The sequence below is a fragment of the Rhinoraja longicauda genome, chromosome 1, assembly GCF_053455715.1.
Source record: "Rhinoraja longicauda isolate Sanriku21f chromosome 1, sRhiLon1.1, whole genome shotgun sequence".
NCBI classification, from domain to species: domain Eukaryota; kingdom Metazoa; phylum Chordata; class Chondrichthyes; order Rajiformes; family Arhynchobatidae; genus Rhinoraja; species Rhinoraja longicauda.
In genome coordinates, this window is record NC_135953.1 from 143,436,979 (window position 1) to 143,463,157 (window position 26,179).

General features: G+C 49.9%; 1 protein-coding gene across 1 annotated transcript in view; it reads right to left on the minus strand.

Moving 5' to 3' along the window:
- Positions 1-25,839, minus strand: part of dgkq (diacylglycerol kinase theta) — a 122,939-nt gene extending 97,100 nt beyond the window's left edge. The window contains exons 1-3 of the mRNA XM_078407905.1: positions 25,576-25,839; positions 9,553-9,632; positions 4,738-4,840 (exon numbers count right to left, since the gene is read on the minus strand). Of these exons, the coding sequence (XP_078264031.1) occupies positions 4,738-4,840; positions 9,553-9,632; positions 25,576-25,759 (367 nt within the window). The 5' untranslated portion in view covers positions 25,760-25,839. The remainder of the gene's footprint in view (positions 1-4,737; positions 4,841-9,552; positions 9,633-25,575) is intronic.
- Between the last annotated feature and the right edge of the window lie 340 nt (positions 25,840-26,179).

Consider the following 26,179-nt stretch of genomic DNA (forward strand, 5'->3'; position numbering starts at 1 on the left):
TAAGAAAGGTTTAGAGGGTAATGGGCCAAATGGGTCTTGCTTCAGATGGGGGGATCTTGGTTGCCATGGACGTTGGGCTGAAGGGCGTTTTCTTGCTCCGACTCTATGTCTCCAGAGGTCGGTTTCTTTTCTTTGACATAAACACCCCGTGTTTTTTTAAATGGCGCCCCACTGTGGCGATATTTTGCCAGCTGCACGACAGCGACGGATCATATCAGCCAAAACATTATGACCCGATGAGCCAAAACATTATGACCACCTGCCTAATATGCTGTTGGTCCTCCGTGTGCAGCCCCATACGCAGCAGGGTGTGATGCACGGTGTATTGTGACACATTCCTCCTGTGACCACCATTAACATTTTCTGTGACTTGTGCCACAGTAGACCTTCTGTTGGTCCGGACCAGACGGGATAGCCTTCCTTGCCCTCGCGCATCGATGAGCCTTGGGCGCCCAACACCCGGTCTGTCGCCGGTTTGTGGTTTGTCCCTCCTCGGACCACCGTCGGTAGGTACTCACCACTGCTGACCGGGAGCACCCCACAAGCCTTGCCGTTTCAGAGATGCTCTGACCCAGTCGTCTGGTCATAACAATTTGGCCCTTGTCAAAGTTGCTCAGGTCTTTACTCCTGCCCATATCTACTGCACTTCACTTCAAGAACTGACTTCCTGCCTAATATATCCCACCCCTTGACAGGTGCCATTGTAATAAGATAATCAATGTCATTCACTTTGCCTGTCAGTGGTCATAACGTTTTGGCTGATCGGTAAGGGAGAGCAGTCCTCAACTACTTGGATGAAAGGAACAGCACAGATTAGTGCTGTCACTGACAAGCTGCCAGTCCGTTGAAAGGATTGGTGCCACTGTGATCTCCCGATGGCAACAGCTGCTGACTGCAGCAGAATCCCTGATGGCTAAACAAGCCGAGCATCGCAGGCACGCGGGGACAGTGCCACTAAACTGTCGGGTGGCCTTAATTGTGTGTGAAACGTGGGAGATGGGGTGGCCCCTAAGCTGGATCGCCAACTATCACACTCCCAAATACGGGACAAGGTGATGTCACCGCCCCGCGCCCTACGTGACCTCACCCTGCCAGCGGCCACGTTCTCCCGCTCCACCAATGGCTACGCAACCTCCGTTAGGTGGAGCCTCGAATGTCCAGAACTACAGTGCCCGGACCTACGGTGCCCGGACCTACAGCGTCCGGGCCTACACTGACGTATCTGCACTGTCTGGGCCTACACTGTATGGGCCTACAGCATCTGGGCCTACAGTGCCTACCAGGCCTAATATGGGACAAGGGTGGTCTCATACGGGACAAACCAATTTAACCAAAAATACAGGATGCCCCAGCTAATTCGGGACAGTTGGCAACCCTAGTTGTAAATAACGCTGAAGCACAGGGGATTACAACCGTCACCCCCACCACCCCCCCAGAGGGGACTACAGCCCCCCCCTAACTACCCCCCCAGAGGGGACTACAGCCCTCCCCCCCCACTACCCCCCCAGAGGGGACTACAGCCCCCCCTAACTACCCCCCCAGAGGGGACTACAGCCCTCCCCCCCCACTACCCCCCCAGAGGGGACTACAACCCTCCCCCCCTAACTACCCACCCAGAGGGGACTACAGCCCTCCCCCCTAACTACCCCCCCAGAGGGGACTACAGTCCTCCCCCCCCCCTAACTACCCCCCCAGAGGGGACTACAGCCCTACCTCTCCTCCTCCTCTCACCATTCTACTGGCCAATGTAGTCCCTGAAGAATAAGGTTGGGAACATTAAAGGCAGTCACGGTGGTGCAGCGGTAGAGTTGCTGCCTTACAGCGATTGCAGCACTGGAGACCCGGGTTCCATCCCGACTACGGGTGCTGTCGGTATGGAGTTTGTACGTTATCCCTGTGACCTGCGTGGGTTTTGTCCGAGATCTTCAGTTTCCTCCCACACTCCAAAGATGTACAAGTTTGTAGGTTAATTGGCTTGGTAAATGTAAAAATTGTCCCTCGTGTGTGTAGTATAGTGTTAGTGTGCAGGGGATTGCTGGACGGCGTGGATTCGGTGGGCCGAGGGGCCTGTATCTCTAAACTTTAGGGCAAGGCTGCTTCATCAAAGGGATCTGTTTCAGAGACATCCAGCATCATCAGTGACCCACACTTTGGCCACACTCTCATTTCACTCCTGCTATTGGGAAGACAGTACAGGAGTGTGAAAACCGTGACTTCCAGGTTCAGGAGCTGCTTCTTCCCAAACTCTGAACTGCCTTGATTGCACTCGGGACTTCGAGCCTGGTTTTTTTTGGCACTGTATATTTATTTATTTATTTGTTCAACTTTTTATGTGCGTTTAGAGTCAGAGTGATCCAGCATGGAAACAGGCCCTTTGTCCCAACTCGCCACACCGGCCAACATGTCCCACCTACACTAGTCCCACCTGCCTGCGTTTGGTCCATATCCCTCCAAACCTGTTCTATCCATGTACCTGTCTGTTTCTTAATCGATGGGATAGTCCCAGCCTCAATTACCTCCTCTGGCAGCTTACTCCATACACCCACCACCCTTTGTGTGAAAAAGTTACCCCTCGGATACCTATTAAATCGTTTCCCTTCATCTTAACTCTATCCTCTGATTGTCGATTTGCCCACTCTGGGAGAGACTGTGCGTCTACCCGACAGAAACAAAGCAAGGGCAGCATGCATGGAAACACCACCGGCCACACACCACAACAACTTGGAAACCACTCATCGCTCCTGCAGTCACTGGTCGAAATCCCAGCCAACAGTTTAGTGGGACTGCCTACACCAGAGGAACTGTGGAGGTTGGAGGTTGGAGGTGGTGCATCACCACTATCTGTTCAGACAGATGGGCCATAAACACTGGTCAGCCCAGCAACACCCAGACACAGTGAGCAAATAACATGCCCTCAAACTGAGGTGGCAACATTCCCTTCAATGGAGTGGGATTATTGTTGTTACAGTGAAAACCTTTACTTGTGTGCTATCCAGTCAACCCTACTGTACAGGGTGGTGCAGCGGTAGAGCTGCTGCCTTGCAGTGCCGGAGACCCAGGTTCAATCCTGACTACGGGGCGCTGTCTGTACGGAGTTTGTACGTTCTCCCCATGACCTGTTTGGGTTTCCTCCCACACTCCAAAGACGTACAGGTTTGTAGGTCTATTAGCTTGGTATAATTGTAAATCGGCCCTAGTGTGTAGGATAATGTTAATGTGCGGGGATCGCTGGTAGGCATGGACTCGGTGGGCCGAACAGAGAAAGTGCAGGTACAAAAAGTGCAAGGCCCACAATGTGGTAGGTTGGGAGATCCTGGAATAACCGCATTGAAGCTATGGTCCAGAAAGCACTCCATTGCAATGCTGTTTATGGGAGGAACCGGATAACAGCAGGGAGGTTGCTGTTCCTGAGTCTGGTGGTGCGCACTTTCCAGGTTTGTACCTTCTGCCGGACGGGAGCAGGGAGGAGGAATGACCGGGGTGGGACAAGTCATTGTTAGCAGCGTGAGGTGAAGATGGAGTCAATGGTGGGGAGTCTGGTCCGTGTGATGGACTGGGCTACATCTGCAACTCTGCAATTTCTTGCAGTCCAGGGCAGAGCAGTTCACATCCAGGTTGTGATGCAAAGCCAATAGGATGCTGTCTACGGTGCATCTGTGGAAATTGGTGAGTCGTTGGAGACATGCAAACTTCCTCAGTCGTTAGGAAGTGGATGCAATGGAGTGCTATCTGGACCACAGCTTCAATACGGTTATTCCAGGGCATATATCCGGTGATATTTACCCCTTGAAGCTCCTCAGCTGTTGTCACCTCCCTGGTACAGAATGTGTTCTCATCAGTCTGGTCCTGATCCTGACCAATGATGAAAGGACAATCACCAAGTCACGGCAATACATCTGGAAACTTAATTATATTCTGGGCGCAGCGGTAGAGTTGCTGTCTTACAGCAAATGCAGCACCGGACACCCGGGTTCCATCCCCGCTACGGGTGCTGTCTGTACAGAGTTTGTACGTTCTCCCTGTGGAGACCTGCACGGGTTTTCTCCGAGATCTTCGGTTTCCTCCCACACTCCAAAGACGTGCAGGTATGTGGGCTAATTTGCTTGGTAAATGTAAACATTGTCCCTAGTGGGTGTAGGATAGTGTTAAAGTGCAGGGATCGCTGGTCGGCGCGGACCCGGTGGCCCGAAAGGGCCTGTTTCCGCGCTGTATCTCTAAACTAAACTAAACTAAATACGTGGAAACTGCTGGAGATTCTGAGGAGGACAGACCGATAAAGTTTAAAACGGTGCAATTAAAGATGCATGAAGGGAGGGCAGTGGAGAGAATTGTCCCACTAAGGACAATTTTTACATTTCCCAAGCCGATTAACCTACAAACCTGTACGTCTTTGGAGTGTGGGAGGAAACTGAAGATCTCGGAGAAAACCCACGCAGGTCACAGGGAGAACGTACAAACTCCGTACAGACAGCACCCGTAGTCGGGATGGAACCCGGGTCTCCGGCGCTGCATTCGCTGTAAGGCAGCAACTCTACCGCTGCACTAGAGGTTGTCACTGCTGTCCAAAAGGGGTGATGCTTACTGCCTGATCTGTGTTTGGAGTACCAACAGAGTGAGATGAGTTGGGCTATTTGGAAGTAAAACACAATGCTGGATCTTCAGGCGCTGCCTGGTCAAACCCCATTCACACATAGTGGCAGGTGTTTCACACACGACAATCACGGTGGAGTTCCCTACCTTCACATCTCACCGCATGACTCTCCTCCAGCTGCTGGCGACACACCGCGCAGAACTTCCTCTTGTATAGTGCAGGAGCCCCAAGACTGTGCGCCACAGGAACCTGGACAACAACACAGTCCTCATTGGCACGGCACAACCTCTGCCCATTCACACTTCAAACCAGCCGCTTTCAGATAGGTTCATAGTGTGAATAGGTGCACAGATTAGAAAGCAACATTCAGTCAGGAGCTGATAAAATGAAGAAGATAGACACAAGATAGACACAGAAGAAACTCAGCGGCTCAGGCAGCATCTCTGGAGAACATGGACAGAGTGCTGGAGTAACTCAGCTAGTCAGGCAGCATCTCTGGAGAGAAGCGTGATGTTTCAGGTCGAGACCTTTCTACAGACAGTCTGAAGAAGAGTCCAGACCCAAAATGTCACCCATTCCTTCTCTCCTGAGATGTCGCCTGTCCCGCTGAGTTACTCCAGTTTTTTGTGTCTTTCTTTGGTGTAAACCATCTTCTGCAGTTCCTCCCTACACACTTACATGGATGATATGAAAATAGGTGGAGAGGCAGGTAGTGCAGAGAAAGCAGGGACTCTGCAGAAAGGATTTGGACAGGTTGGGAGAGTGGAAAGAGAAGTGGCAGATGGAATATAGTGTAGCAAAGTGTAGTCATGCATTTTGGTAGTAGGAATAAAGGCATAGATTATTTTTTTAAATGGGGAATCCAGAAATCGGAGAGTACTGGTGTAGGATTCCCAAAAAGTTAATCTGCAAGTTGAATCAATAGACAATAGGTGCAGGAGGAGGCCATTCGGCCCTTTGAGCCAGCACCGCCATTCAATGTGATCATGGCTGATCATTCTCAATCAGTACCCTGTTCCTGCCTTCTCCCCATACCCCATGACTCCGCTATCCTTAAGAGCTCTATCCAGCTCTCTCTTGAATGCATTCAGAGAATTGGCCTCCACTGCCTTCTGAGGCAGAGAATTCCACAGATTCACAACTCTCTGACTGAAAAAGGTTTTTCCTCATCTCAGTTCTAAATGGCCTACCTCTTATTCTTAAACTGTGGCCCCTTGTTCTGGACTCCCCCAACATTGGGAACATGTTTCCTACCTCTAAAGTGACCAACCCCTTAATAATCTTATACGTTTCGATAGGATCTCCTCTCATCCTTCTAAATTCCAGTGTATACAAGCCTAGTCGCTCCAGTCTTTCAACATATGATAGTCCCGCCATTCCGGGAATTAACCTAGTAAACCTACGCTGCACGCCCTCAATAGCAAGAATATCCTTCCTCAAATTTGGAGACCAAAACTGCACACAGTACTCCAGGTGCGGTCTGACTAGGGCCCTGTATCATATATATACAGCCGGAAACAGGCCTTTTCGGCCCTCCAAGTCCGTGCCGCCCAGCGATCCCCGTACATTAACACTATCCTACACCCACTAGGGACAATTTTTACATTTACCTAGCCAATTAACCTACATACCTGTACGTCTTTGGAGTGTGGGAGGAAACCGAAGATCTCGGAGAAAACCCACGCAGGTCACGGGGAGAACGTACAAACTCCTTACAGTGCAGCACCCGTAGTCAGGATCGAACCTGAGTCTCCGGCGCTGCATTCGCTGTAAAGCAGCAACACTACCGCTGCGCTACCTGTACAACTGCAGAAGGACCTCTTTGCTCCTATACTCAACTCCTCTTGTTATGAAGGCCAACATTACATTGGCTTTCTTCACTGCCTGCCGTACATGCATGCTTCCTTTCAGTGACTGATGCACTAGGACACCCAGATCTCGTTATACGTCCCCTGTTCCTAACTTGACACCATTCAGATAATGCTTTGCCTTCCTATTCTTACCACCAAAGTGGATAACCTCACACTTATCCACATCAAAACTGCATCTGCCATGCATCCGCCCACTCACACAACCTGTCCAAGTCACCCTGCAACCTCATAGCATCTTCCTCACAGTTCACACTACCACCCAGCTTTGTATCATCTGCAAATTTGCTAATGCTAATCCCTTCATCCAAGTCATTAATGTATATTGTAGATAGCTGCGGTCCCAGCACCGAGCCTTGCGGTACCCCACTAGTTACTTCCTGCCATTCTGAAAGGGACCCATTTATCCCCACTCTTTGCTTTCTGTCTGTCAAACAATTTTCTATCCATGTCAGTACCCTACCTCCAATACCACGTGCTTTAATTTTGCCCATTAATCTCCTATGTGGAACCTTGTCAAAGGCTTTCTGAAAGTCAAGGTACACCACATCCACCGGCTCTCCCCTGTCAATTTTCCTGGTTACATCCTCAAAGAATTCCAGAAGGTTAGTCAAGCATGATTTCCCCTTCGTAAATCCATGCTGACTCAGAACAACCTGTTACTACTATCCAAATGCTCCGCAATTTCGTCTTTTATAATTGACTCCAGCATCTTCCCCACCACTGATGTCAGACTAACTGGTTTATAATTTCCCGTTTTCTATCTCCCTTCTTTCTTAAAAATCCACAGGAACTGATCCTGAATCTATAGAACATTGGAAAATGATCACCAATGCGTCCACAATTTCTAGCGCCACCTCCTTAACTACTCTGGGATGCAGACCATCAGGTCCTGGGGATTTATCAGCCTTCAGTCCCATCAGTCTACGCAACAACATTTCCTGCCTAATGTGGATTTCCTTCAGTTCCTCCGTCACCCAAGGATCTCTGGCCATTAGAACATCTGGGAGATTGCTTGTATCTTCTTTAGTGAAGACAGATCCAAAGTACCGGTTCAACTCATCTGCCATTTCCTTGTTTCCCATAATAAATTCCCCCGCTTCTGTCTTCAAGGAACCCACATTTACCTTGACTATTTTCTTCCTCTTTACATACCTAAAAAAGCTTTTACTATCCTCCTTTATATTATTGGCTAGTTTACCCTCGTACCTCATCTTTTCTCCCCGTATTGCCTTCTTAGTCATCTTCTGTTGCTCTTTAAAAGAGTCCCAATCCTCTGGCTTCCCACTCTTCTTTGCTTTGTTGTACTTCTGCTCTTTTATTTTTATTCTGTCCTTGACTTCCCTTGTCAGCCACGGGTGTCTCTTACTCCCCTTGGAATCTTTCCTCCTCTTTGGGATAAATTGAGCCTGCAACTTCTGCATTATTCCCAGGAATACCTGCCATTGCTGTTCCACCGTCTTCCCTGCGAGGGCCTCCTTCCAGTCAATTCTGGCCATCACCTGCCTCATGCCTCTGTAATCCCCTTTGCTGTACTGTAATACTGACACTTCCGATTTTCCCTTCTCCCTCTCAATTTGTAGAGTAAAACTTATCATATTGTGATCACTGCCTCCTAATGGCTCGTTTACCTTGAGTTCCCTTATCAGATCAGGTTGATTACACAACACTAAATCCAGAATTGCCTTCTCCCTGGTAGGCTCCAGTACAAGCTGTTCTAAGAATCCATCTCGGAGACACTCCACAAACTCTCTTTCCTGGGGTCCATTACCAACCTGATTTTCCCAGTCTACCTGCATGTTGAAACCTATGATGAGCGTTTGTCGGCATTGGGCCTGTACTCACTGGAGTTTAGAAGAATGAGGGGGGACCTCATTGAAACATACCAAATAATGAAAGACCTGGATAGAGTGGGTGTGAAGAGGATGTTTCCACTAGTTGGACAGTCGAGGACCAGGGACCAATGCCTCAGAATAAAAAGATGTACCTTTAGAAAGGGAATGAGAAGGAATTTCTTTAGTTAGAGTGGTGAATCTGTGGAATTCATTGCCAGACGGCTGTGGAGGCCGAGTCAATGGATATTTTTAAAGCGGAGATTGACAGATTCTTCATTAGTACGGGTGTCAGGGCTTAGGCAGGAGAATGGGCTTAGGAGGGAGAGATGGATCAGCCGTGATTGAATGGCGGAGTAGATGATGGGCTGAATGGCCTAATTCTGCTCCTATCACTTATGAACTTTGTCCTTCATCAACTCGAGAGCGGTCCTGACCACTCATCTACCTCATTGGAGACTTTTGAACTAACTTTAATCGGACTTTATTGTGCACTAAATGTTGTTCTCTTTATCCGTGCACTGTGGGCGACTTGATTGTAATCATGTAGTCGTTTGTTCGACTGGATAGCACGCAAACAGAAGCTTTTCACGGTACCTGTGATTATAAGCTAAACTAAGCCATCAGTCTATCACCTCCCCTCCCACTCACCTGTATTCATCTATTACCTGCCACTTTGTCCTGCCTCTCCCAACTCTCTTTCATCCCCCCTACATCAGTCTGAAGAAGGGTCTCAACCCGAAATGTCACCTATCCATGTTATCATATCATATCATATATATACAGCCGGAAACAGGCCTTTTCGGCCCACCAAGTCCGTGCCGCCCAGCGATCCCCGTACATTAACACTATCCTACACCCACTAGGGACAATTTTTACATTTACCCAGCCAATTAACCTACATACCTGTAAGTCTTTGGAGTGTGGGAGGAAACCGAAGATCTCGGAGAAAACCCACGTAGGTCACGGGGAGAACGTACAAACTCCTTACAGTGCAGCACCCGTAGTCAGGATCGAACCTGAGTCTCCGGCGCTGCATTCGCTGTAAAGCAGCAACTCTACCGCTGCGCTACCGTGCCGCCGTTCTGCAGATATGTTGCCTGAGTCGCTGAGTTACTCCAGCACTCTGTGTCCATGTTCTCCAGAGATGCTGCCTGAGCCGCTGAGTTACTCCAGCACTTGGTGTCTGGTTTTTAAAGCAGCATCTGCATGTTGCTTGTTTCCTCTTGCTGAGGGCTCACAGCTGCCACAGCTTCCTTACCTTCACCAGGTTTGCTGCCAAACATGAACAGAGAGTTTTCACGTTCTTCACGCACTTCTCATGGCACATAAAATTACAAACTGGAAAAGGAGAAACAAAGAGAAAATGTAGACAGTATCCTGACAGGTTGCATCGCGGCCTGGTACAGCAATCCCAACCCACAGGAACACGAGGATGTAGAGAGTGGTGGACCCAGCCCAGTCCATCACAGGCACAGCCCTCCCCACCATCGACAACATCTACACCAGGCACTGCCCCAAGAAGGCGGCATCTATCATCAAGAATCCCCACCTTCCGGGCCGTGCCCTCTTACACACTACTCAGGATGGTTTAAATCAGTTTGGCAAGGGACGGGTAGACAAGGGATTTCCCGCCCCCTCCCCTGACATGTCTGAAGAAGGGTCTCGACCCAAAACGTCACCCACTCCTTGTCTCCAGAGATGCTGCCTGACCCGCTGAGTTACTCCAGCATTTTGTGTCTACTCTCTCCTTATTGTTAATCCCTTCTAATCCAAGCATCATTCTGGCAAACCTCCTCCACACCCTCTCCAAAGCCTCCACATCCTTCCTGTAAAGGGGCGACGAGAACTGTAACCAATACTCCAAATGCAGCCTCAGCAACCTCCTGTAAACCTGCAACATGACGTGCTGAATGCCCCGACCGATGAAGCATGCCCTGTGCCCTCTCACCCCACCCATGTCCCGACCTATGACGGCAAGAACGCCCTATGCCCTCTGACCCCACCCATGTCTAGGTTTGCAAACTTTCTGACTCCCAAATAACGGACAAAAGGTAACGTCTCCGCCCCGTGCCCCACGCAACCTCACCCAGCCAATGGCCATGTGCTCCCGCTCCCTCAATGGTGGTCGCCCGGGCCGGAAGGTGGGTTGCTACACAACCTCCGTTAGGCAGTGCCTGGGCCTCTGGGTCTACACTGTCCGGGCCTACACTGTCCGGGCCCACAGCGGCCCCCGGGCCAACAGTATCCGGGCCTAGAGCGCCCCCCGGGCTTAATACGGGACAAGGTCCAGTACGGGACAAACCAATTTAGCCCAAAATACGGGATGTCCCGGCTAATACGTTCCTGACCTATGACAGCAAGCATGCCCTATGCCCTCTGACTCAGGAGATATCCAACTCTGAAGTTCCACCACCGTGTTTAGTAACTTTCCTAACTTTCAGGTGACTGAAGCGACCAAGCCGAATCCTTCCTCGGTAACAGAACACTACGGACCCCCTCTTACACTACCATCCATTTGGTTCTGTTCTTTAACTAACATTTTTGCACAAACGTTTTATTTCTTACATTATACCTCTACCTCACTGTACTCGTGCATACAATAAACTTGAACTTGATATTTCTGCACAATGACCAGTTTTTGTAAAATAAATCTGTGCAAAACGCTGAAAAAGGTGCAAAGTGCTACAGATGCCAGAGATCTGAATCGAGAAAAACAGAAAATGTTGGGAGTACTCGGATCGAGCAACTTTTGTGGAGAGATTGGGCCAGAGAGGGCCTGTCCCCACGCTGAGGGATCTTCTCCGTGGATTGTCACCTTGTGGTGGTGGAGAAGCTTGTGTGGTCCTGAGATCCTGAGAGCGATGCCGTCTGGAGCTACGCTCCTGGTAGGGTCACCCATGGCGGTAAGGTCGAGGGGGAGGTCCCTGACAAAGAGCAATCCAACCAAGGCCTCAACGGTGGAACAGGCGGCGGATGATGGCTGACTTTAGTGGAGCGGCACAATAGCTGGGAAGGCTGCAGCAGAAAAGGGTCCCCGGTCGTCTTGGTCTCCATGCCACTGGATCCTGACCCAGATTTGTCGAGGACCATGTTGTGGCTGTCTGTGCACCAGCCTCCCCACGTTAAACAAAGTCACGCACGGGCGTTCGACCCTATTGAGAGGACAGTCATACTGGCTTCGAGTGACCACCGATGATGAGTTAAGGGATGCGAGTTTTGCAGGCTGAGCCAGAATTTCATTGCTTTTGAGAAGGTGGTGAGGAGCTGCCTTGTGGAAGGGCTGCAGTCCCTGCCCTTGTCCTTCCAGCAGGTCGAGGTGGTGCGTTACAACAGTGCATCCTGCAGATGCTGCAGACCACTACTGTGCATCAGTGGTGGGGTGCCTGCGTGGTTGTGGCTCATTATGCCGGTTACTATGTCCTGTATGGACAGGTAAGGTCAAGTTCATTGTCATAGGCACGTTCGGTGAGGTACAGGTATAATCAAATCTTGACAGGAGAACGAGGTAAACATAGAAACATAGAAAATAGGTGCAGGAGGAGGCCATTTGGCCCTTCGAGCCAGCACCGCCATTCATTGTGATCGTGGCTGATCATCCACAATCAGTAACCCGTGCCTGCCTTCTCCCCATATCCCTTAATTACAATAGACAATAATAGGCAATAGACAATAGGTGCAGGAGGAGGCCATACGGCACCTTCGAGCCAGCACCACTATTCAATGTGATCATGGCTGATCATTCTCAATCAGTACCCAGTCCCTGCCTTCTCCCCATACCCCTTGACTCCGCTATCCAACTTTAGATAGTTCCTCTGTCCCTCTCTTCCCCTCCTCCTTCCCAGATCTCCCTATATCTTCCTGTCTCCACCTATACCCTTCCTTAGTCCCGCCCCCCTGACATCAGTCTGAAGAAGGGTCTCGACCCGAAACGTCACCTATTCCTTTTCTCCCGAGATGCTGCCTGACCTGCTGAGTTACTCCAGCATTTTGTGAATAAATACCTCCGCTATCCTTAAGAGCTCTATCTAGCTCTCTCTTGAATGCATTCAGAGAATTGGCCTCCACTGCCTTCTGAGGCAGAGAATTCCACAGATTTACAACTCTCTGACTGAAAAGATTTTTCCTCATCTCCGTTCTAAATGGCCTAACCCTTATTCTTAAACTATGGCCCCCGGTTCTGGACTCCCCCAACATTGGGAACATGTTTCCTGCCTCTAACGTGTCCAACCCCTTAATAATCTTATATGTTTCAATAAGATCCCCTCTCATCCTTCTAAATTCGGGGAGTCAGGGGGTATGGGGAGAAGGCAGGAACGGGGTACTGATTGAGAATGATCAGCCATGATCACATTGAATGGCGGTGCTGGCTCGAAGGGCCGAAGGGCTGAATGGCCTCCTCCTGCACCTATTGTCTATTGTCTAAATTCCAGCGTATACAAGCCTAGTCGCTCCAGTCTTTCAACATACGACAGTCCCGCCATTCCGGGAATTAACCTAGTAAACCTACGCTGCACGCCCTCAATAGCAAGAATATCCTTCCTCAAATTTGGAGACCAAAACTGCACACAGTACTCCAGGTGCAGTCTCACTAGGGCCCTGTACAACTGCAGAACTCCAGACGTACAGGTATGTAGGTTAATTGGCTGGGCAAATGTAAAAATTGTCCCTAGTGTGTGTAGGATAGTGTTGATGTGCGGGGATCGCTGGGCGGCGCGAACCTGGTGGGACGAAGGGCCTGTTTCCGCGCTGTATCTCTAAATCTAAAAAATCTAGAAGGACCTCTTTGCTCCGATACTCAACTCCTCTTGTTATGGCCAACATTCCATGGCTTTCTTCACTGCCTGTACCTGCATGCTTCCTTTCAGTGACTGATGCACTAGGACACCCAGATCTCGTTGTACGTCCCCTTTTCCTAACTTGACACCATTCAGATAATAATCTGCCTTCCTATTCTTACCACCAAAGTAGATAACCTCACACTTATCCACATTAAACTGCATCTGCCATGCATCCACCCACTCACACAACCTGTAAAAATTGTCTTTAGTGTGTGTAGGATAGTGTTAATGTGCGGGGATCGCTGGGCGGCGCGGACCTGGTGGGCCGAAGGGCCTGTTTCCGCGCTGTATCTCTAAATCTAAAAAATCTAGAAGGACCTCTTTGCTCCTATACTCAACTCCTCTTGTTATGAAGGCCAACATTCCATGGCTTTCTTCACTGCCTGTACCTGCATGCTTCCTTTCAGTGACTGATGCACTAGGACACCCAGATCTCGTTGTACGTCCCCTTTTCCTAACGACACCATTCAGTTAATAATCTGCCTTCCTATTCTTATCACCTGTGAGGGACCTTATCAAAGGCTTTTTGAAAGTCCAGGTGCTACATCCACTGACACCCCCTTGTCCATTTTCCTAGTTACATCTTCAAAAAATTCCAGATTAGTCAAGCATGATTTCCCCTTCGTAAATCCATGCTGACTCGGAACGATCCCGTTACTGCTATCCAAATGCTCCGCAATTTCTTCTTTTATAATTGACTCCAGCATCTTCCCCACCACTGATGTCAGACTAACTGGCCTATAATTTTCCGTTTTCTCTCTCCCTCCTTTCTTAAAAAATGGGATAACATTAGCTACCCTCCAATCCACAGGAACTGATGCTGAATCAATAGAACATTGGAAAATGATCACCAATGCGTTCACAATTTCTAGAGCCACCTCCTTAAGTACCCTGGGATGCAGACCATCAGGGCCTGGGGATTTATCAGCCTTCAGTCCCATCAGTCTACCCAACAGCATTTCCTGCCTAATGTGGATTTCCTTCAGTTCCTCCATGGCCACTAGAACATCTGGGAGATTGTTTGTATCTTCCTTAGTAAAGACAGATCCAAAGTTCAACTTGTCTGCCATTTCCTTGTTCCCCATAATAAATTCCCCTGCTTCTGTCTTCAAGGGACCCACATTTGCCTTGACTATTTTTTTTCCTCTTCACATACCTAAAAAAGCTTTTACTATCCTCCTTTATTTTATATTATTGGCTAGCTTACCCTCGTAACTCATCTTGCCTTTTTAGTTATCTTCTGTTGCTCTTTAAAAGAGTCCCAATCCTCTGGCTTCTTTGCTATGTTGTAATTCTTGTCTTTTATTTTTATGCTGTCCTTGACTCCCCTTGTCAGCCACGGGTGCCTCTTATTCCCCTTAGAATCTTTCCACCTCTTTGGAATAAATTGATCCTGCAACTTCTGCATTATTCCCAGGAATACCTGCCATTGTTCCATCGTCTTCCCTGCTAGGGCCTCCTTCCAGTCAATTCTGGCCAGCTCCTGCCTCATGCCTCTGTAATTCCCTTTGTTATACTGTAATACTGACACTTCCGATTTTCCCTTCTCCCTCTCAATTTGTAGAATAAAACTTATCATATTGTGATCACTGCCTCCTAATGGCTCTTTTACCTCGAGTCCCCTTATCAGATCAGGTTCATTACACAGCACTAAGTCCAGAATTGCCTTCTCCCTGTTAGGCTCCAGTACAAGCTGTTCTAAGAATCCATGTCGGAGGCACTCCACAAACTCTCTTTCCTGGGGTCCATTACCAACTTGATTTTCCCAGTCTACCTGCATGTTGAAATCTCCCATAACCACCATAGTATTACATTTGCGACACGCCAATTTTAGCTCTTGATTCAACTTGCACCCTATGTCGAGGCTACTGTTTGAGGGCCTGTAGATAACTCCCATTCGGGTCGTTTTACCCTTACAATTGCTCATTTCTATCCATACTGTTTCTACATCTCCTGATTCTATGTCACCCCTTGCAAGGGAGTGAATATCATTCCTCACCAACAGAGCGACCCCACCCCCTCTGCCCACCTGTCTGCCTTTTCTATACGTTGTGTACCCCTGAATATTCAGTTCCCAGCCCTGGTCCTCTTGTAGCCATGTCTCTGTAATTCCCACAACGTCATACTTGCCAATGTCTAACTGAGCCTCAAGCTCATCCACTTTATTTTTTATACTTCGCGTATTTAAATACAACACTTTAACTTCGGTATTCACCTCCCCTCTGACACAATTGGCCCTGACCTTACTCTCTTATCCCATCTAGAACTTCCCTTCCCATTCATTGCGAGAGTCCTTTGCAAGTTCTCCTGTACATTTACAATACCATACAATACAATATCTTTATTGTCATTGTACAAGTACAACGAGATTAAGATGCCACTTCCATATCGATGCTATAAAATAAATAAATCATGGCAAAAACAAAAACAACAAAGGGAGGGGGAAAAAAAAGGTTAATGCAGGGTCAGTTGTGCCAGATGACCCTGGGGGCCGAGACAGATCATGGGGGGCTCACAGCAGGTCCGATTCAGAGCAGCTATAGCTCTAGGAATAAAGCTGTTCCTAGCTTTAATTCCGCTAGCCCTGAGAGCTTTATCTAACTGTCTTTTAAATTCATCCAGTGAATTGGCCTCCACTGCCCTCTGTGGCAGAGAATTCCACAAATTCACAACTCTCTGGGTGAAATAGTTTTTCCCCATCTCAGTTTTAAATGGCCTCCCCTTTATTCTTAGACTGTGACCCCTGGTTCTGGACTCCCCCAACATCGGGAACATTTTTCCTTCATCTAGCTTGTCCAGTCCTTTTATACTTTTATACATTTCTATAAGATCTCCTCTCATCCTTCTAAATTCCAGTGAATACAAGCCCAGTTTTCCCAGTCTTTCATCATATGACAGTCCCACCATTCCGGGGAGTAACCTCGTGAACCTAAGCTGCACTCCTCAATAGCAAGAATGTCCTTCCTCAAATTAGGAGACCAAAACTGCACACAATACTCCAGGTGCGGTCTCACCAGGGCCCTGTACAACTGCAGAAAGACCTCTTTACTCCTATACTCAATTCCTCTTGTCATGAAGGCCGACATGCCATTAGCATGTTGACATAGGATTGTTGCAAACACAAAAACAAGATTTGTGCAAAACACATTTAGGAAAAAAAGCAAGTCCATGGTGTTGAGTGCATTGAGTGTGGTGGAAACTGCACCCAACCAGGCCTTTAGACTGGCACGTGGATATGCAGGGAATGGAGGGTATGGTCAGGTGTGGGCAGAGGACATTAGTTTAACTTGGCATCCTGTTCGGCACAGATATTGTGGCTGACGGGCCTGTTCCTGTGCTGTATTGTAATAGAGTCATAGAGTGATACAGTGTGGAAACAGGCCCTTCAGCCCAACTTGCCCACACCGGCCAACATGTCCCAGCTACACTAGAGTCATAGAGTGATACAGTGTGGAAACAGGCCCTTCAGCCCAACTTGCCCACACCGGCCAACATGTCCCAGCTACACTCGAGTCATGAGTGATACAGTGTGGAAACAGGCCCTTCGGCCCAACTCACCCACACCAACCAACATGTCTCAGCTACACTAGAGTCATAGAGTGATACAGTGTGTAAACAGGCCCTTCGGCCCAACTTGCCCACATCGGCCAACATGTTCCAGCTACACTAGTCCCACCTGCCCGCATTTTGTCCATATCCCTCCAAACCTGTCCTATCCATGCACCTGTCTAACTGTTTCTTAAACGTTGGGCTAGTCCCAGCCTCAACTACCTCCTCTGACAGCTTTTTCCGTACATCCACCACCCTTTGTGTGAAAAAGCTACCCTTCAGATTCCTATTAAATCTTTTCCCCTTCACCTTAAACCTATGTCCTCGATTCCCCTACTCTGGGCAAGAGACTCTGTGCATCTACCCAATCTATTCCTCTCATGATTTTATACACCTCTATAAGATCACCCCTTATCCTCCTGCGCTCCATGGAATAGAGACCCAGCCTACTCAACCTCTCCCTATAGCTCACACCCTCTAGTCCTGGCAACATCCTCGTGAATCTTCTCTGCACCTTTTCCAGCATGATAACATCTTTCCTATAACATGTTGCCCAGAACTGAACACAATAGTCAATGGCCTCACCAATGTCTTATACAACTGCAACATGACCTCCCAACTTCAATACAATACTCTGACTGATGAAGGCCAAAGTGCCAAAAGCCTTATTGACCACCTTATCTACCTCCGACTCGACCTTCATGGAACCATACACCTGTACATCTAGATCCCTCTGCTCTACAACACTACCCAGAGGCCGACCATTTACTGTGTAGGTCCTGCCCTTGTTAGACTTCCCAAAATGCAACACCTTACCTGTATTAAATTCCATCAACCATTCCTCCGCCCACCTGGCCAATCGATCCAGATCCTGCTGCAATCTTTCACAACCATCTTCACTATCTGCTAACCACTCACATTTGTATCATCTGCAAACTTGCTAATCTTGCCCTGTATGTTCTCATCCAAATCATTGATGTGGATGACAAACAGTAATGGTCCCAGCACCGAACCCTGAGGCACACCACTGGTCATAGGCATCCGGTCCGAGAAGCAATCTTCCACCATCACATTCTGCTTCCTTCCATGGAGCCAATTTGCTATCCATTCAGCTATCTCTCCTTGGATCCCATGCGATCTAACCTTCCAGAGCAGCCTACCACGCAGAGCCTTGTTAAATGATTTACTGAAGTCCATGTACACAACATCTACAGCTCTGCCCTCATTAACCTTCATGGTCACGTCTTCAAAAAAATCAATCAGATTTGTGTGACACGTCCTCCCACGTATAAACCCAAGCTGACCATCGCTAATCAGCCCTTGTCCATCCAAATGCCTGTATAACCTATCCCTCAGAATACTATCCAGTAACTTACCAACGACAGATGTTAAGCTCACTGGCCTATAGTTCCCAGCATTTTCCCTGCAGCCCTTCTTGAAAAGAGGCACAATATTTGCCACCCTCAAGTCTTCCGGCACCTCTCCTGTATTTAAGGACGACTCATAAATTTCAACCAGGGCTCCCACAATTTCCACTCTAGTTTCCCACAATATCCTCGGATGTATCTGATAAGGCCCTGGAGATTTGAGGTGGTCAAAAACGCTTTTGGCACATTGGCCTTCACTAGAGATTTGTCTGAGGACCTTGCCCATCCCGTGGCTCCACAGAGTTGACCGCTTTGCTTCCCAAGGGGTCCCATGCTCTCTCAGCTGAACTGATTTCATCTGTCTGTACATAATCCATATCCCTCTATTCCGTACACTTCCATGTGCCTATCTAAAAACATCTTAAATGCCACTATTCTATAACAGCACGTTGCAGGCCCACCACTGCCTGTGTAAAAAACTCACTCCGCACCGTGGGTGGTCACGGTGGCGCAGCGGTAGAGTTGCTGCCTTATAGCAAATGCAGTGCCGGAGACCCGGGTTCCATCCCGACTATGGGTGCTGTCTGCACGGAGTTTGTACGTTCTCCCCGTGACCTGCGTGGGTTTTCTCTGAGATCTTCAGTTTCCTTCCACACTCCAAAGACGTACAGGTATGTAGGTTAATTGACTTGGTAAATGTAAAAATTGTCCCTAGTGGGTATGGGATAGTGTTAATATGCGGGGATCGCTGGTCGGCGCGGACCCAGTGGGACAAAGGACCTGTTTCCACGCTGTATCTCTAAACATCTCCATTAAACTTTCCCCCTCTCACCTTATAGATATGCCCTCTAGTGTTGAACATTTCCACCCTGGGGAAAAGGTTCTGATTGTCTACCCTGTCTATGCCTCTCATAATTTTATATACTTCTATCAAGTCTCCCCTTAACCTCCAACGTGCTAAAGAAAACGATACGTCTGTCCAACCTCTCCCAGTAGCTGACACCCTCTAATCCAGGCAGCATTCTGGTAAACCTCCTCTGCGCCCTCTCCAAAGCCTTCACATCTTTCATGTAATGGGGCGGCCACAACTGCACACAACACTCCAGATGCAGCCTAAGCAAACTCCTGGAGACCTACATCATGACTTTTTTTTACAGAAGCCGATTAACCTACAAACCTGCACTTCTTTGGGGTGCAGAAGGAAACTGGAGCACCCGTAGAAAACCCACGTGGTCACAGAGAGAATGTGCAAATGTCCAAGTCCATAACTCCCCAAAAGTGGCAACATAAGTAGATCAAGTGGTAGGGAAGGCACATGGTATGCTTGGTAGACACAAAATGCTGGAGTAATTCAGGCAGCATCTCTGGAGAGGTCAGGCAGCATCTCTGGAAAGGTCAGGCAGCATCTCTGGAGAGAAGGAATGGGTAACGTTTCGGGTCTCGACCCAAAACGCCACCCATTCCTTCTCTCCCGAGATGCTGCCTGACTCGCTGAGTTACTCCAGCATTTTGTGTCTACCTTCGATTTTAACCAGCATCTGCAGGTTTTTTTCCTACACATGGTATGCTTGCCTGTCTGACCAGATAGCACACAGCTAAAAAGTTTTCACTGCACCTCGGTACACGTGACAATAATAAATTAAAAGAAGAGTATAAGAATCCGAAAGTCATTATGCAGCTTGGCGGGACATTGTGGAGGCAGACACACCATGGGACTGATTGTTGGTGAGGTTGATGTCAGGGAACGGGACCATTTCCACGCTGGCACCATGGATCATGTGTCCCCCACCACGATTCCTGCCTACTCCTTCCTGTACCCAGTCTCATCCTTGCTTGAGACCCGCCCCACTATGGTGCCATCTGCTAACTTGTATATCACTGTGCTGTTGCCGGTCCAAATGACAATGAAACACTCTTGATTGGACCAACATGAAACCCCGATGGAGAGGTGTAACGACTACTTTCCGCGGAGAGACCAAGGTGCGAGAAGCAGATGATTTCCAGTTTCCCTTTCCACAGATGCTGCCTGACCTACTGCATGCTTCTAGCATTTTCTGCGTTTTTCAGTTTCCCAGCATCTGCAGATTTGATTTAGTTCAGTTTAGTTTAGAGATACAGCGCGGAAACAGGCCCTTCAGCCTACCGGGTCCGCGCCGACCAGCGATCCCCGCACATTAACACTATCCTATACCCACTAGGAACAATTTTTACATTTACCAAGCCAATTAACCTACAAACCTGTACGTCTTTGGAGTGTGGGAGGAAACTGAAGATCTCGGAGAAAACCCACGCAGGTCACGGGGAGAACGTACAAACTCCGTGCAGACAGCACCCTTAGTCGGGATGGAACCCAGGTGCTGCGGCGCTGCATTCGCTGTAAGGCAGCAACTCTACCGCTCCACCACCATGACCGTCATCGGCCTGAAATGTTAACTATTTCTCTCTACACAGATGTTGCTTGATTTCAGAATATTTCAGGCATCTTCTAGTTCAGATTTCACTCTTCTTAAATGTTAAAAACAAAAGTGTGCAGAAGAATGAGAATAGAGGTAGCTCTGCACTGGCAGGCAGAGTCACATCCTCACCTGTGCTACGTGTCACAACCTGTGTGCTGGGTCACACACTGACTGCCTCATTGTTGCAAGGATGGGCGTGTAAGGGTGAGGCCACTACAAGATGAGGCACATTAAATCCTGGATGATATTCCATGATGGGCGGCACGGTAGCGCAGCGGTAGAGTTGCTGCTTTACAGCGAATGCAGCGCCGGAGACTCAGGTTCGATCCTGACTACGGGTGCTGCACTGTAAGGAGTTTGTACGTTCTCCCCGTGACCTGCGTGGGTTTTCTCCGAGACCTTCGGTTTCCTCCCACACTCCAAAGACATACGGGTATGTAGGTTAATTGGCTGGGTAAATGTAAAAATTGTCCCTAGTGGGTGTAGGATAGTGTTAATGTACGGGGATCGCTGGGCGGCACGGACTTGGAGGGCCGAAAAGGCCTGTTTCCGGCTGTATATATATGATGATATGATGATGATGTGTGTTTCCAACTCTCCTATTCCCAGTTCCCAGATTGCGCCATTTCAAGTGTCGCCATCAGCAGGTTATGACATTTGTTCTGTCTCAGCAACCTGCATTTCCATAGAACATAAGCACAGGAACAGGCCCTTCCGCCACAATGTTTCTGCTGAACATAATGCTAAGGTAAACTAATCTCCTCTACCTGCATTTATAAAACACAGAACGTGTTAATAGTTAGATAGAGCTCTAGGGGCTAGCGGAATCAAGGGGTATGGGGAGAAGGCAGGCACGGGTTACTGATTGTGGATGATCAGCCACGATCACAATGAATGGCGGTGCTGGCTCGAAGGGCCAAATGGTATCCTCCTGCACCTATTTTCTATGTTTCTATGTTTAACATACAAAGAATTGGAAACCGAGTTCAACATCAAGATAAGGTGATAACGCATCAAAACTTTGGTTAAAGGTTATAAACCTCGTTAAATTCTCAGGTAGTTACGGATGCCTTCTTGATTAGGACAGGTTATGGGGAGAAGGTAGGAGAATGGGGTTAGGAGTGAGATAGATGGGCTGAATGGCCTAATTCTGCTCCTATCACTTATGATATGATACCTCTGGACTTCGATCAAAAGTACTGAATTGGGGGAAGGAAAAGTACAACATTACTCGGCAGGAAACTCAAGAAACTGCAGATGTCAGATAGTGAGCAAAACTGAAGTGCTGGTTGAAAACTTCAAATTCCTAGGAGTCAATATGACCAACAACTTGTCCTGGACCACCCATATTGAAGCCATGACCAAGAAAGCACACCAACACCTCTACTTCCTTAGAAGGCTTAAGAAGCTTGGCGTGTCCCCAACAACTCTCTCCAACTTCTACAGATGCACTGTAGAAAGCATTTTATCGGGATGCATCACAGCTTGGTTTGGGAACAGCTCTATCCAAGACCGCAAGGAATTGCAGCGAATTGTGGACACAGCCCAGACCATCACACAAACCAACTTCCCTTCCATTGACCCCATTTATACTTCACGCTGACTCGGCAAGGCCAGCAGCATAATCAAGGACGAGTCGCACCCTGCCCACTCCCTCTTCTCCCCTCTCCCGTTGGGCAAAAGGTACAGATGTGTGAAAACGCACACCTCCAGATTCAGGGACAGTTTCTTCCCAGCTGTTATCAGGCAACTAAACCATCCTACCACAACCAGAGAGCAGCGCTGAACTACTATCTACCTCATTGGTGACCTTCGGACTATCCTTGATCAGACTTTACTGGCTTTACTTTGCACTAAACGTTATTCCCTTATCATGTATCTATACACTGTAAATGGCTCGATTGCAATCATGTATTGTCTTTCTGCTGACTGGTGAGCACGCAACAAAAGCTTTTCACTGTTCCTGTGACAATAAACTGATCTGAAACTCACCATGTCGGCAGCATCAGTGGAGGGAATGGACAGATGTCGTTTCAGGTTGGGAGTTTTCTATCAGTCGTCTTTTTGTCACCTGTTCTTCCCGCCACACAGTTTAATGCTGATAAGTGATAAGTGTGAGGTGTTGCATTTCGGGGAGTCAGGCAGACAGGACCTACATAGTGGAGAGTGTTGTACAGCAGAGGGATCTAGGATTGCAGGTGCAGTTGCCTGAAAGTGGTGTCACAAGTAGATAGGGTAGTTATGGTATTGAGTGTAGAAGTTGGGACGTTCTGTTCCAGTGATAAAAGACGTCTGTGAGGCTGCATTTGGCGTATTGTGGTCAGTTTTGGCTACTCTGCTACAGGAAGGATGTTATGAAGCTGGAAAGAGTGTACAGATTATTTACGAACACGTTGCCAGGACTTGAGGGCCTGAGCTACAGGGAGAGGTTGCAGAGGGCAGGAGAGGTGATCTTAACAAAAGGTCATAAAGTCAGAGTCAAACAAAAAAGAAACAGGCTCGTCGGCCCAACTTGCCCATGCCAATCAAGATGCCCCATCTACTGTACAATCTGCCCGTGTTTGGCCCATATCCCTCAATCCTCTCCATGTACCTGTCCATATGTCTTTTAAATGCTGTTATAGCACTTGCTTCAACTACCTCCTCTGGCAACTCGTTCCATACACCCACCACCCTTTGTGTGAAAAAGTTGTCCCTCAGGTTCCTATTAAATCTAGTCCTCTGGTTCATGTTTTCCCCACCCTATCTATTCCCTTTGTGATATTATTAACCTCTGCAAGACAATCCGCCTGGGCTCCAAGGAACAGTCCCAGCCTGCCCAATCTCTCCCTGTAGCTCAGGGAGACAAGTCCTGGCAACATCCTTGTAAATCTTCTCTGCACCCTTTCCAGCTTGACAACACGCTTCCTCTAGCAAGGTGACCCAAACTGAACACAATACTCCGACCGTAGCCTCACCAATTCCTTGTGCAACAATAACATAACATCCTAACTTCAATACCCAATGCACTGACTGATGAAGGCCAATCATCAGTCAGTGATGATTGGCCTTCATCAGAAAGGGTGGTACCACCCTTTTGACCTGCGACACCGTTTTCAGGGATCTGACAACATTCATCCACCACGTATGTCACTGCGGTACCATGTTGTGGCGTGTGCCATCTCCGAAATACCCTACACTTCGCCTGTGACCTTCTGTGCATTTTAACGATATTTGATAATACAATAGTTAATAATCAAGAATACTTGGTGAACAGGTCATGATCATGCAATACGGTCGTATAACTACAACAAATTACATACAAGATCATAGTTGCTGCAATAATAAGCTTACAACTGTGCTCTGTGTCTTTGGCAGAACTATCATATCATATCATATATATACAGCCGGAAACAGGCCTTTTTTTCGGCCCTCCAAGTCCGTGCCGCCCAGTGATCCCCGTACATTAACACTATCCTACACCCACTAGGGACAATTTTTTACATCTACCCAGCCAATTAACCTACATACCTGTACGTCTTTGGAGTGTGGGAGGAAACCGAAGATCTCGGAGAAAACCCACGCAGGTCACGGGGAGAACGTACAAACTCCTTACAGTGCAGCACCCGTAGTCAGGATCGAACCTGAGTCTCCGGCGCTGCATTCGCTGTAAAGCAGCAACTCTACCGCTGCGCTACCGTGCCGCCCAGGTCTAGACAGGTCTTTGCACGATTATAGTCCAGTTACCGAGAATTACTGGTTATTAATTTATTCTATTATTGATTTCTGCATAAGTTTTCATTATTAGTTATTGATTGTGTGCTGTGGCATTTATGAGGTTGTTAAGATGCAGCAAATATAAATTTCACATTACATATGACAAACACTCTTGACTGGTCAGAACACACGGCGGCCACTCGGCCCCTTTAGCGGCTGCAGCACCCTCGCTGAGCCTCAACAAAGGCAATCACTCCGAGGGTGAAGGACACGGACCTGCTGACGGAGTGACCACCCTGCAGCCCTCCTACCCCATCCCCTCGGCCCCTCCCTCCATCCTACCCCGTCCCCGTCCCTTCCGGCTACCCCTCCCTCCTACCCCGTCCCCTCGGCCCGTCCCTCCCTGCTACCCCATCCGTCGATCACCGCGGCCGCTCCCTCCAACCCCGTCCCTCCCTGCTACCCCATCCCTGTCGATCACCGCAGCAGTTCCCTCCTACCCCGTCCCCTCGGCCTGTCCCTCCCTGCTACCCCATCCCTGTCGATCACCGCGGCCGCTCCCTCCTACCCCGTCCCCTCGGCCCCTCCCTCCATCCTACCCCGTCTCCGTCCCTTCCTGCTACCCCGTCCCTCCCTACTACCCCATCCCTGTCGATCACCGTGGCCGCTCCCTCCTACCCCGTCCCCTCGGCCCCTCCCTCCATCCTACCCCGACCTCCTGTCCCTCCCTGCTACCCATCCCTCCTACCCCGTCCCCTTGGCCCGTCGCTCCCTGCTACCCCTCCCTCCTACCCCGTCCCCTCGGCCCGTCCCTCCCTGCTACCCGTCCCTCCTACCCCGTCCCCTCGGCCCGTCCCTCCCTGCTACCCCATCCCTGTCGATCACCGCGGCCGCTCCCTCCTACCCCGTCCCCTCGGCCCGTCCCTCCCTGCTACCCCATCCCCTCGGCCCGTCCCTCCCTGCTACCCCGTCCCCTTGGCCCGTCCCTCCCTGCTACCCCTCACCCCTACCCCGTCCCCTTGGCCCGTCCCTCCCTCCTACCCCGTCCCCTCGGCCCGTCCCTCCTTGCTACCCCGTCCCCTCGGCCCGTCCCTCCCTCCCTGCTACCCCTCACCCCTACCCCGTCCCCTTGGCCCGTCCCTCTCTGCTACTCCGTCCCCTCGGCCCGTCCCTCCCTCCCTCCTACCCCGTCCCCTCGGCCCGTCCCTCCTTGCTACCCCGTCCCCCCTTGCTACCCCGTCCCCTCGGCCCGTCCCTCCCTCCCTGCTACCCCTCACCCCTACCCCGTCCCCTCGGCCCGTCCCTCCCTGCTACCCCGTCCCTGTCGATCACCGCGGCCGCTCGGCCCGTCCCCGCCGTGCCGCCCCGCACTCACAGTCGCACTGGAAGCCGCTCAGCCCCCAGATGAAGTCGGTGCAGCGCTGGCAGAAGCTGGGCTTGGTCAGCGTCACCTTCCGCAGCCGGTGGCCGTGGGCCGGGCGCCGCCGCGGGCTGCAGTCGTGGAGCGGCCCCACACCAGGCCCCGGCAGCCGGGGCAGCCGAGCACGACTCTCCGCCATCCGCCTACCTCGCCGCCCCGCCCGGGCCTCGCCGCTGCTGCAGGGCGGAGCTGCCCGCGGACCGGCCCCCGCCGCCGGGCCCACACCCGGGCCCACACCGCCCCCCACACCCGGGCCCACACCGCCCCCCACACCCGGGCCCACACCGCCCCCCACACCCGGGCCCACACCGCCCCCCACACCCGGGCCCACACCGCCCCCCACACCCGGGCCCACACCGCCCCCCACACCCGGGCCCACACCCGGGCCCACACCGCCCCGTCGCCCGTCCGCCGCCCACCCGGACATCCAGACCCGGCACAGACCCGCAGCACAAACCCGGCCCGGCCCCGGGCGGATACAGGGGGCAGAGACCAGGGGAGGGAACAACCCAGGGAGAGGGAGGAGAGAAGGTTCGGTGGAGAGACAGGAGGGGCGGAG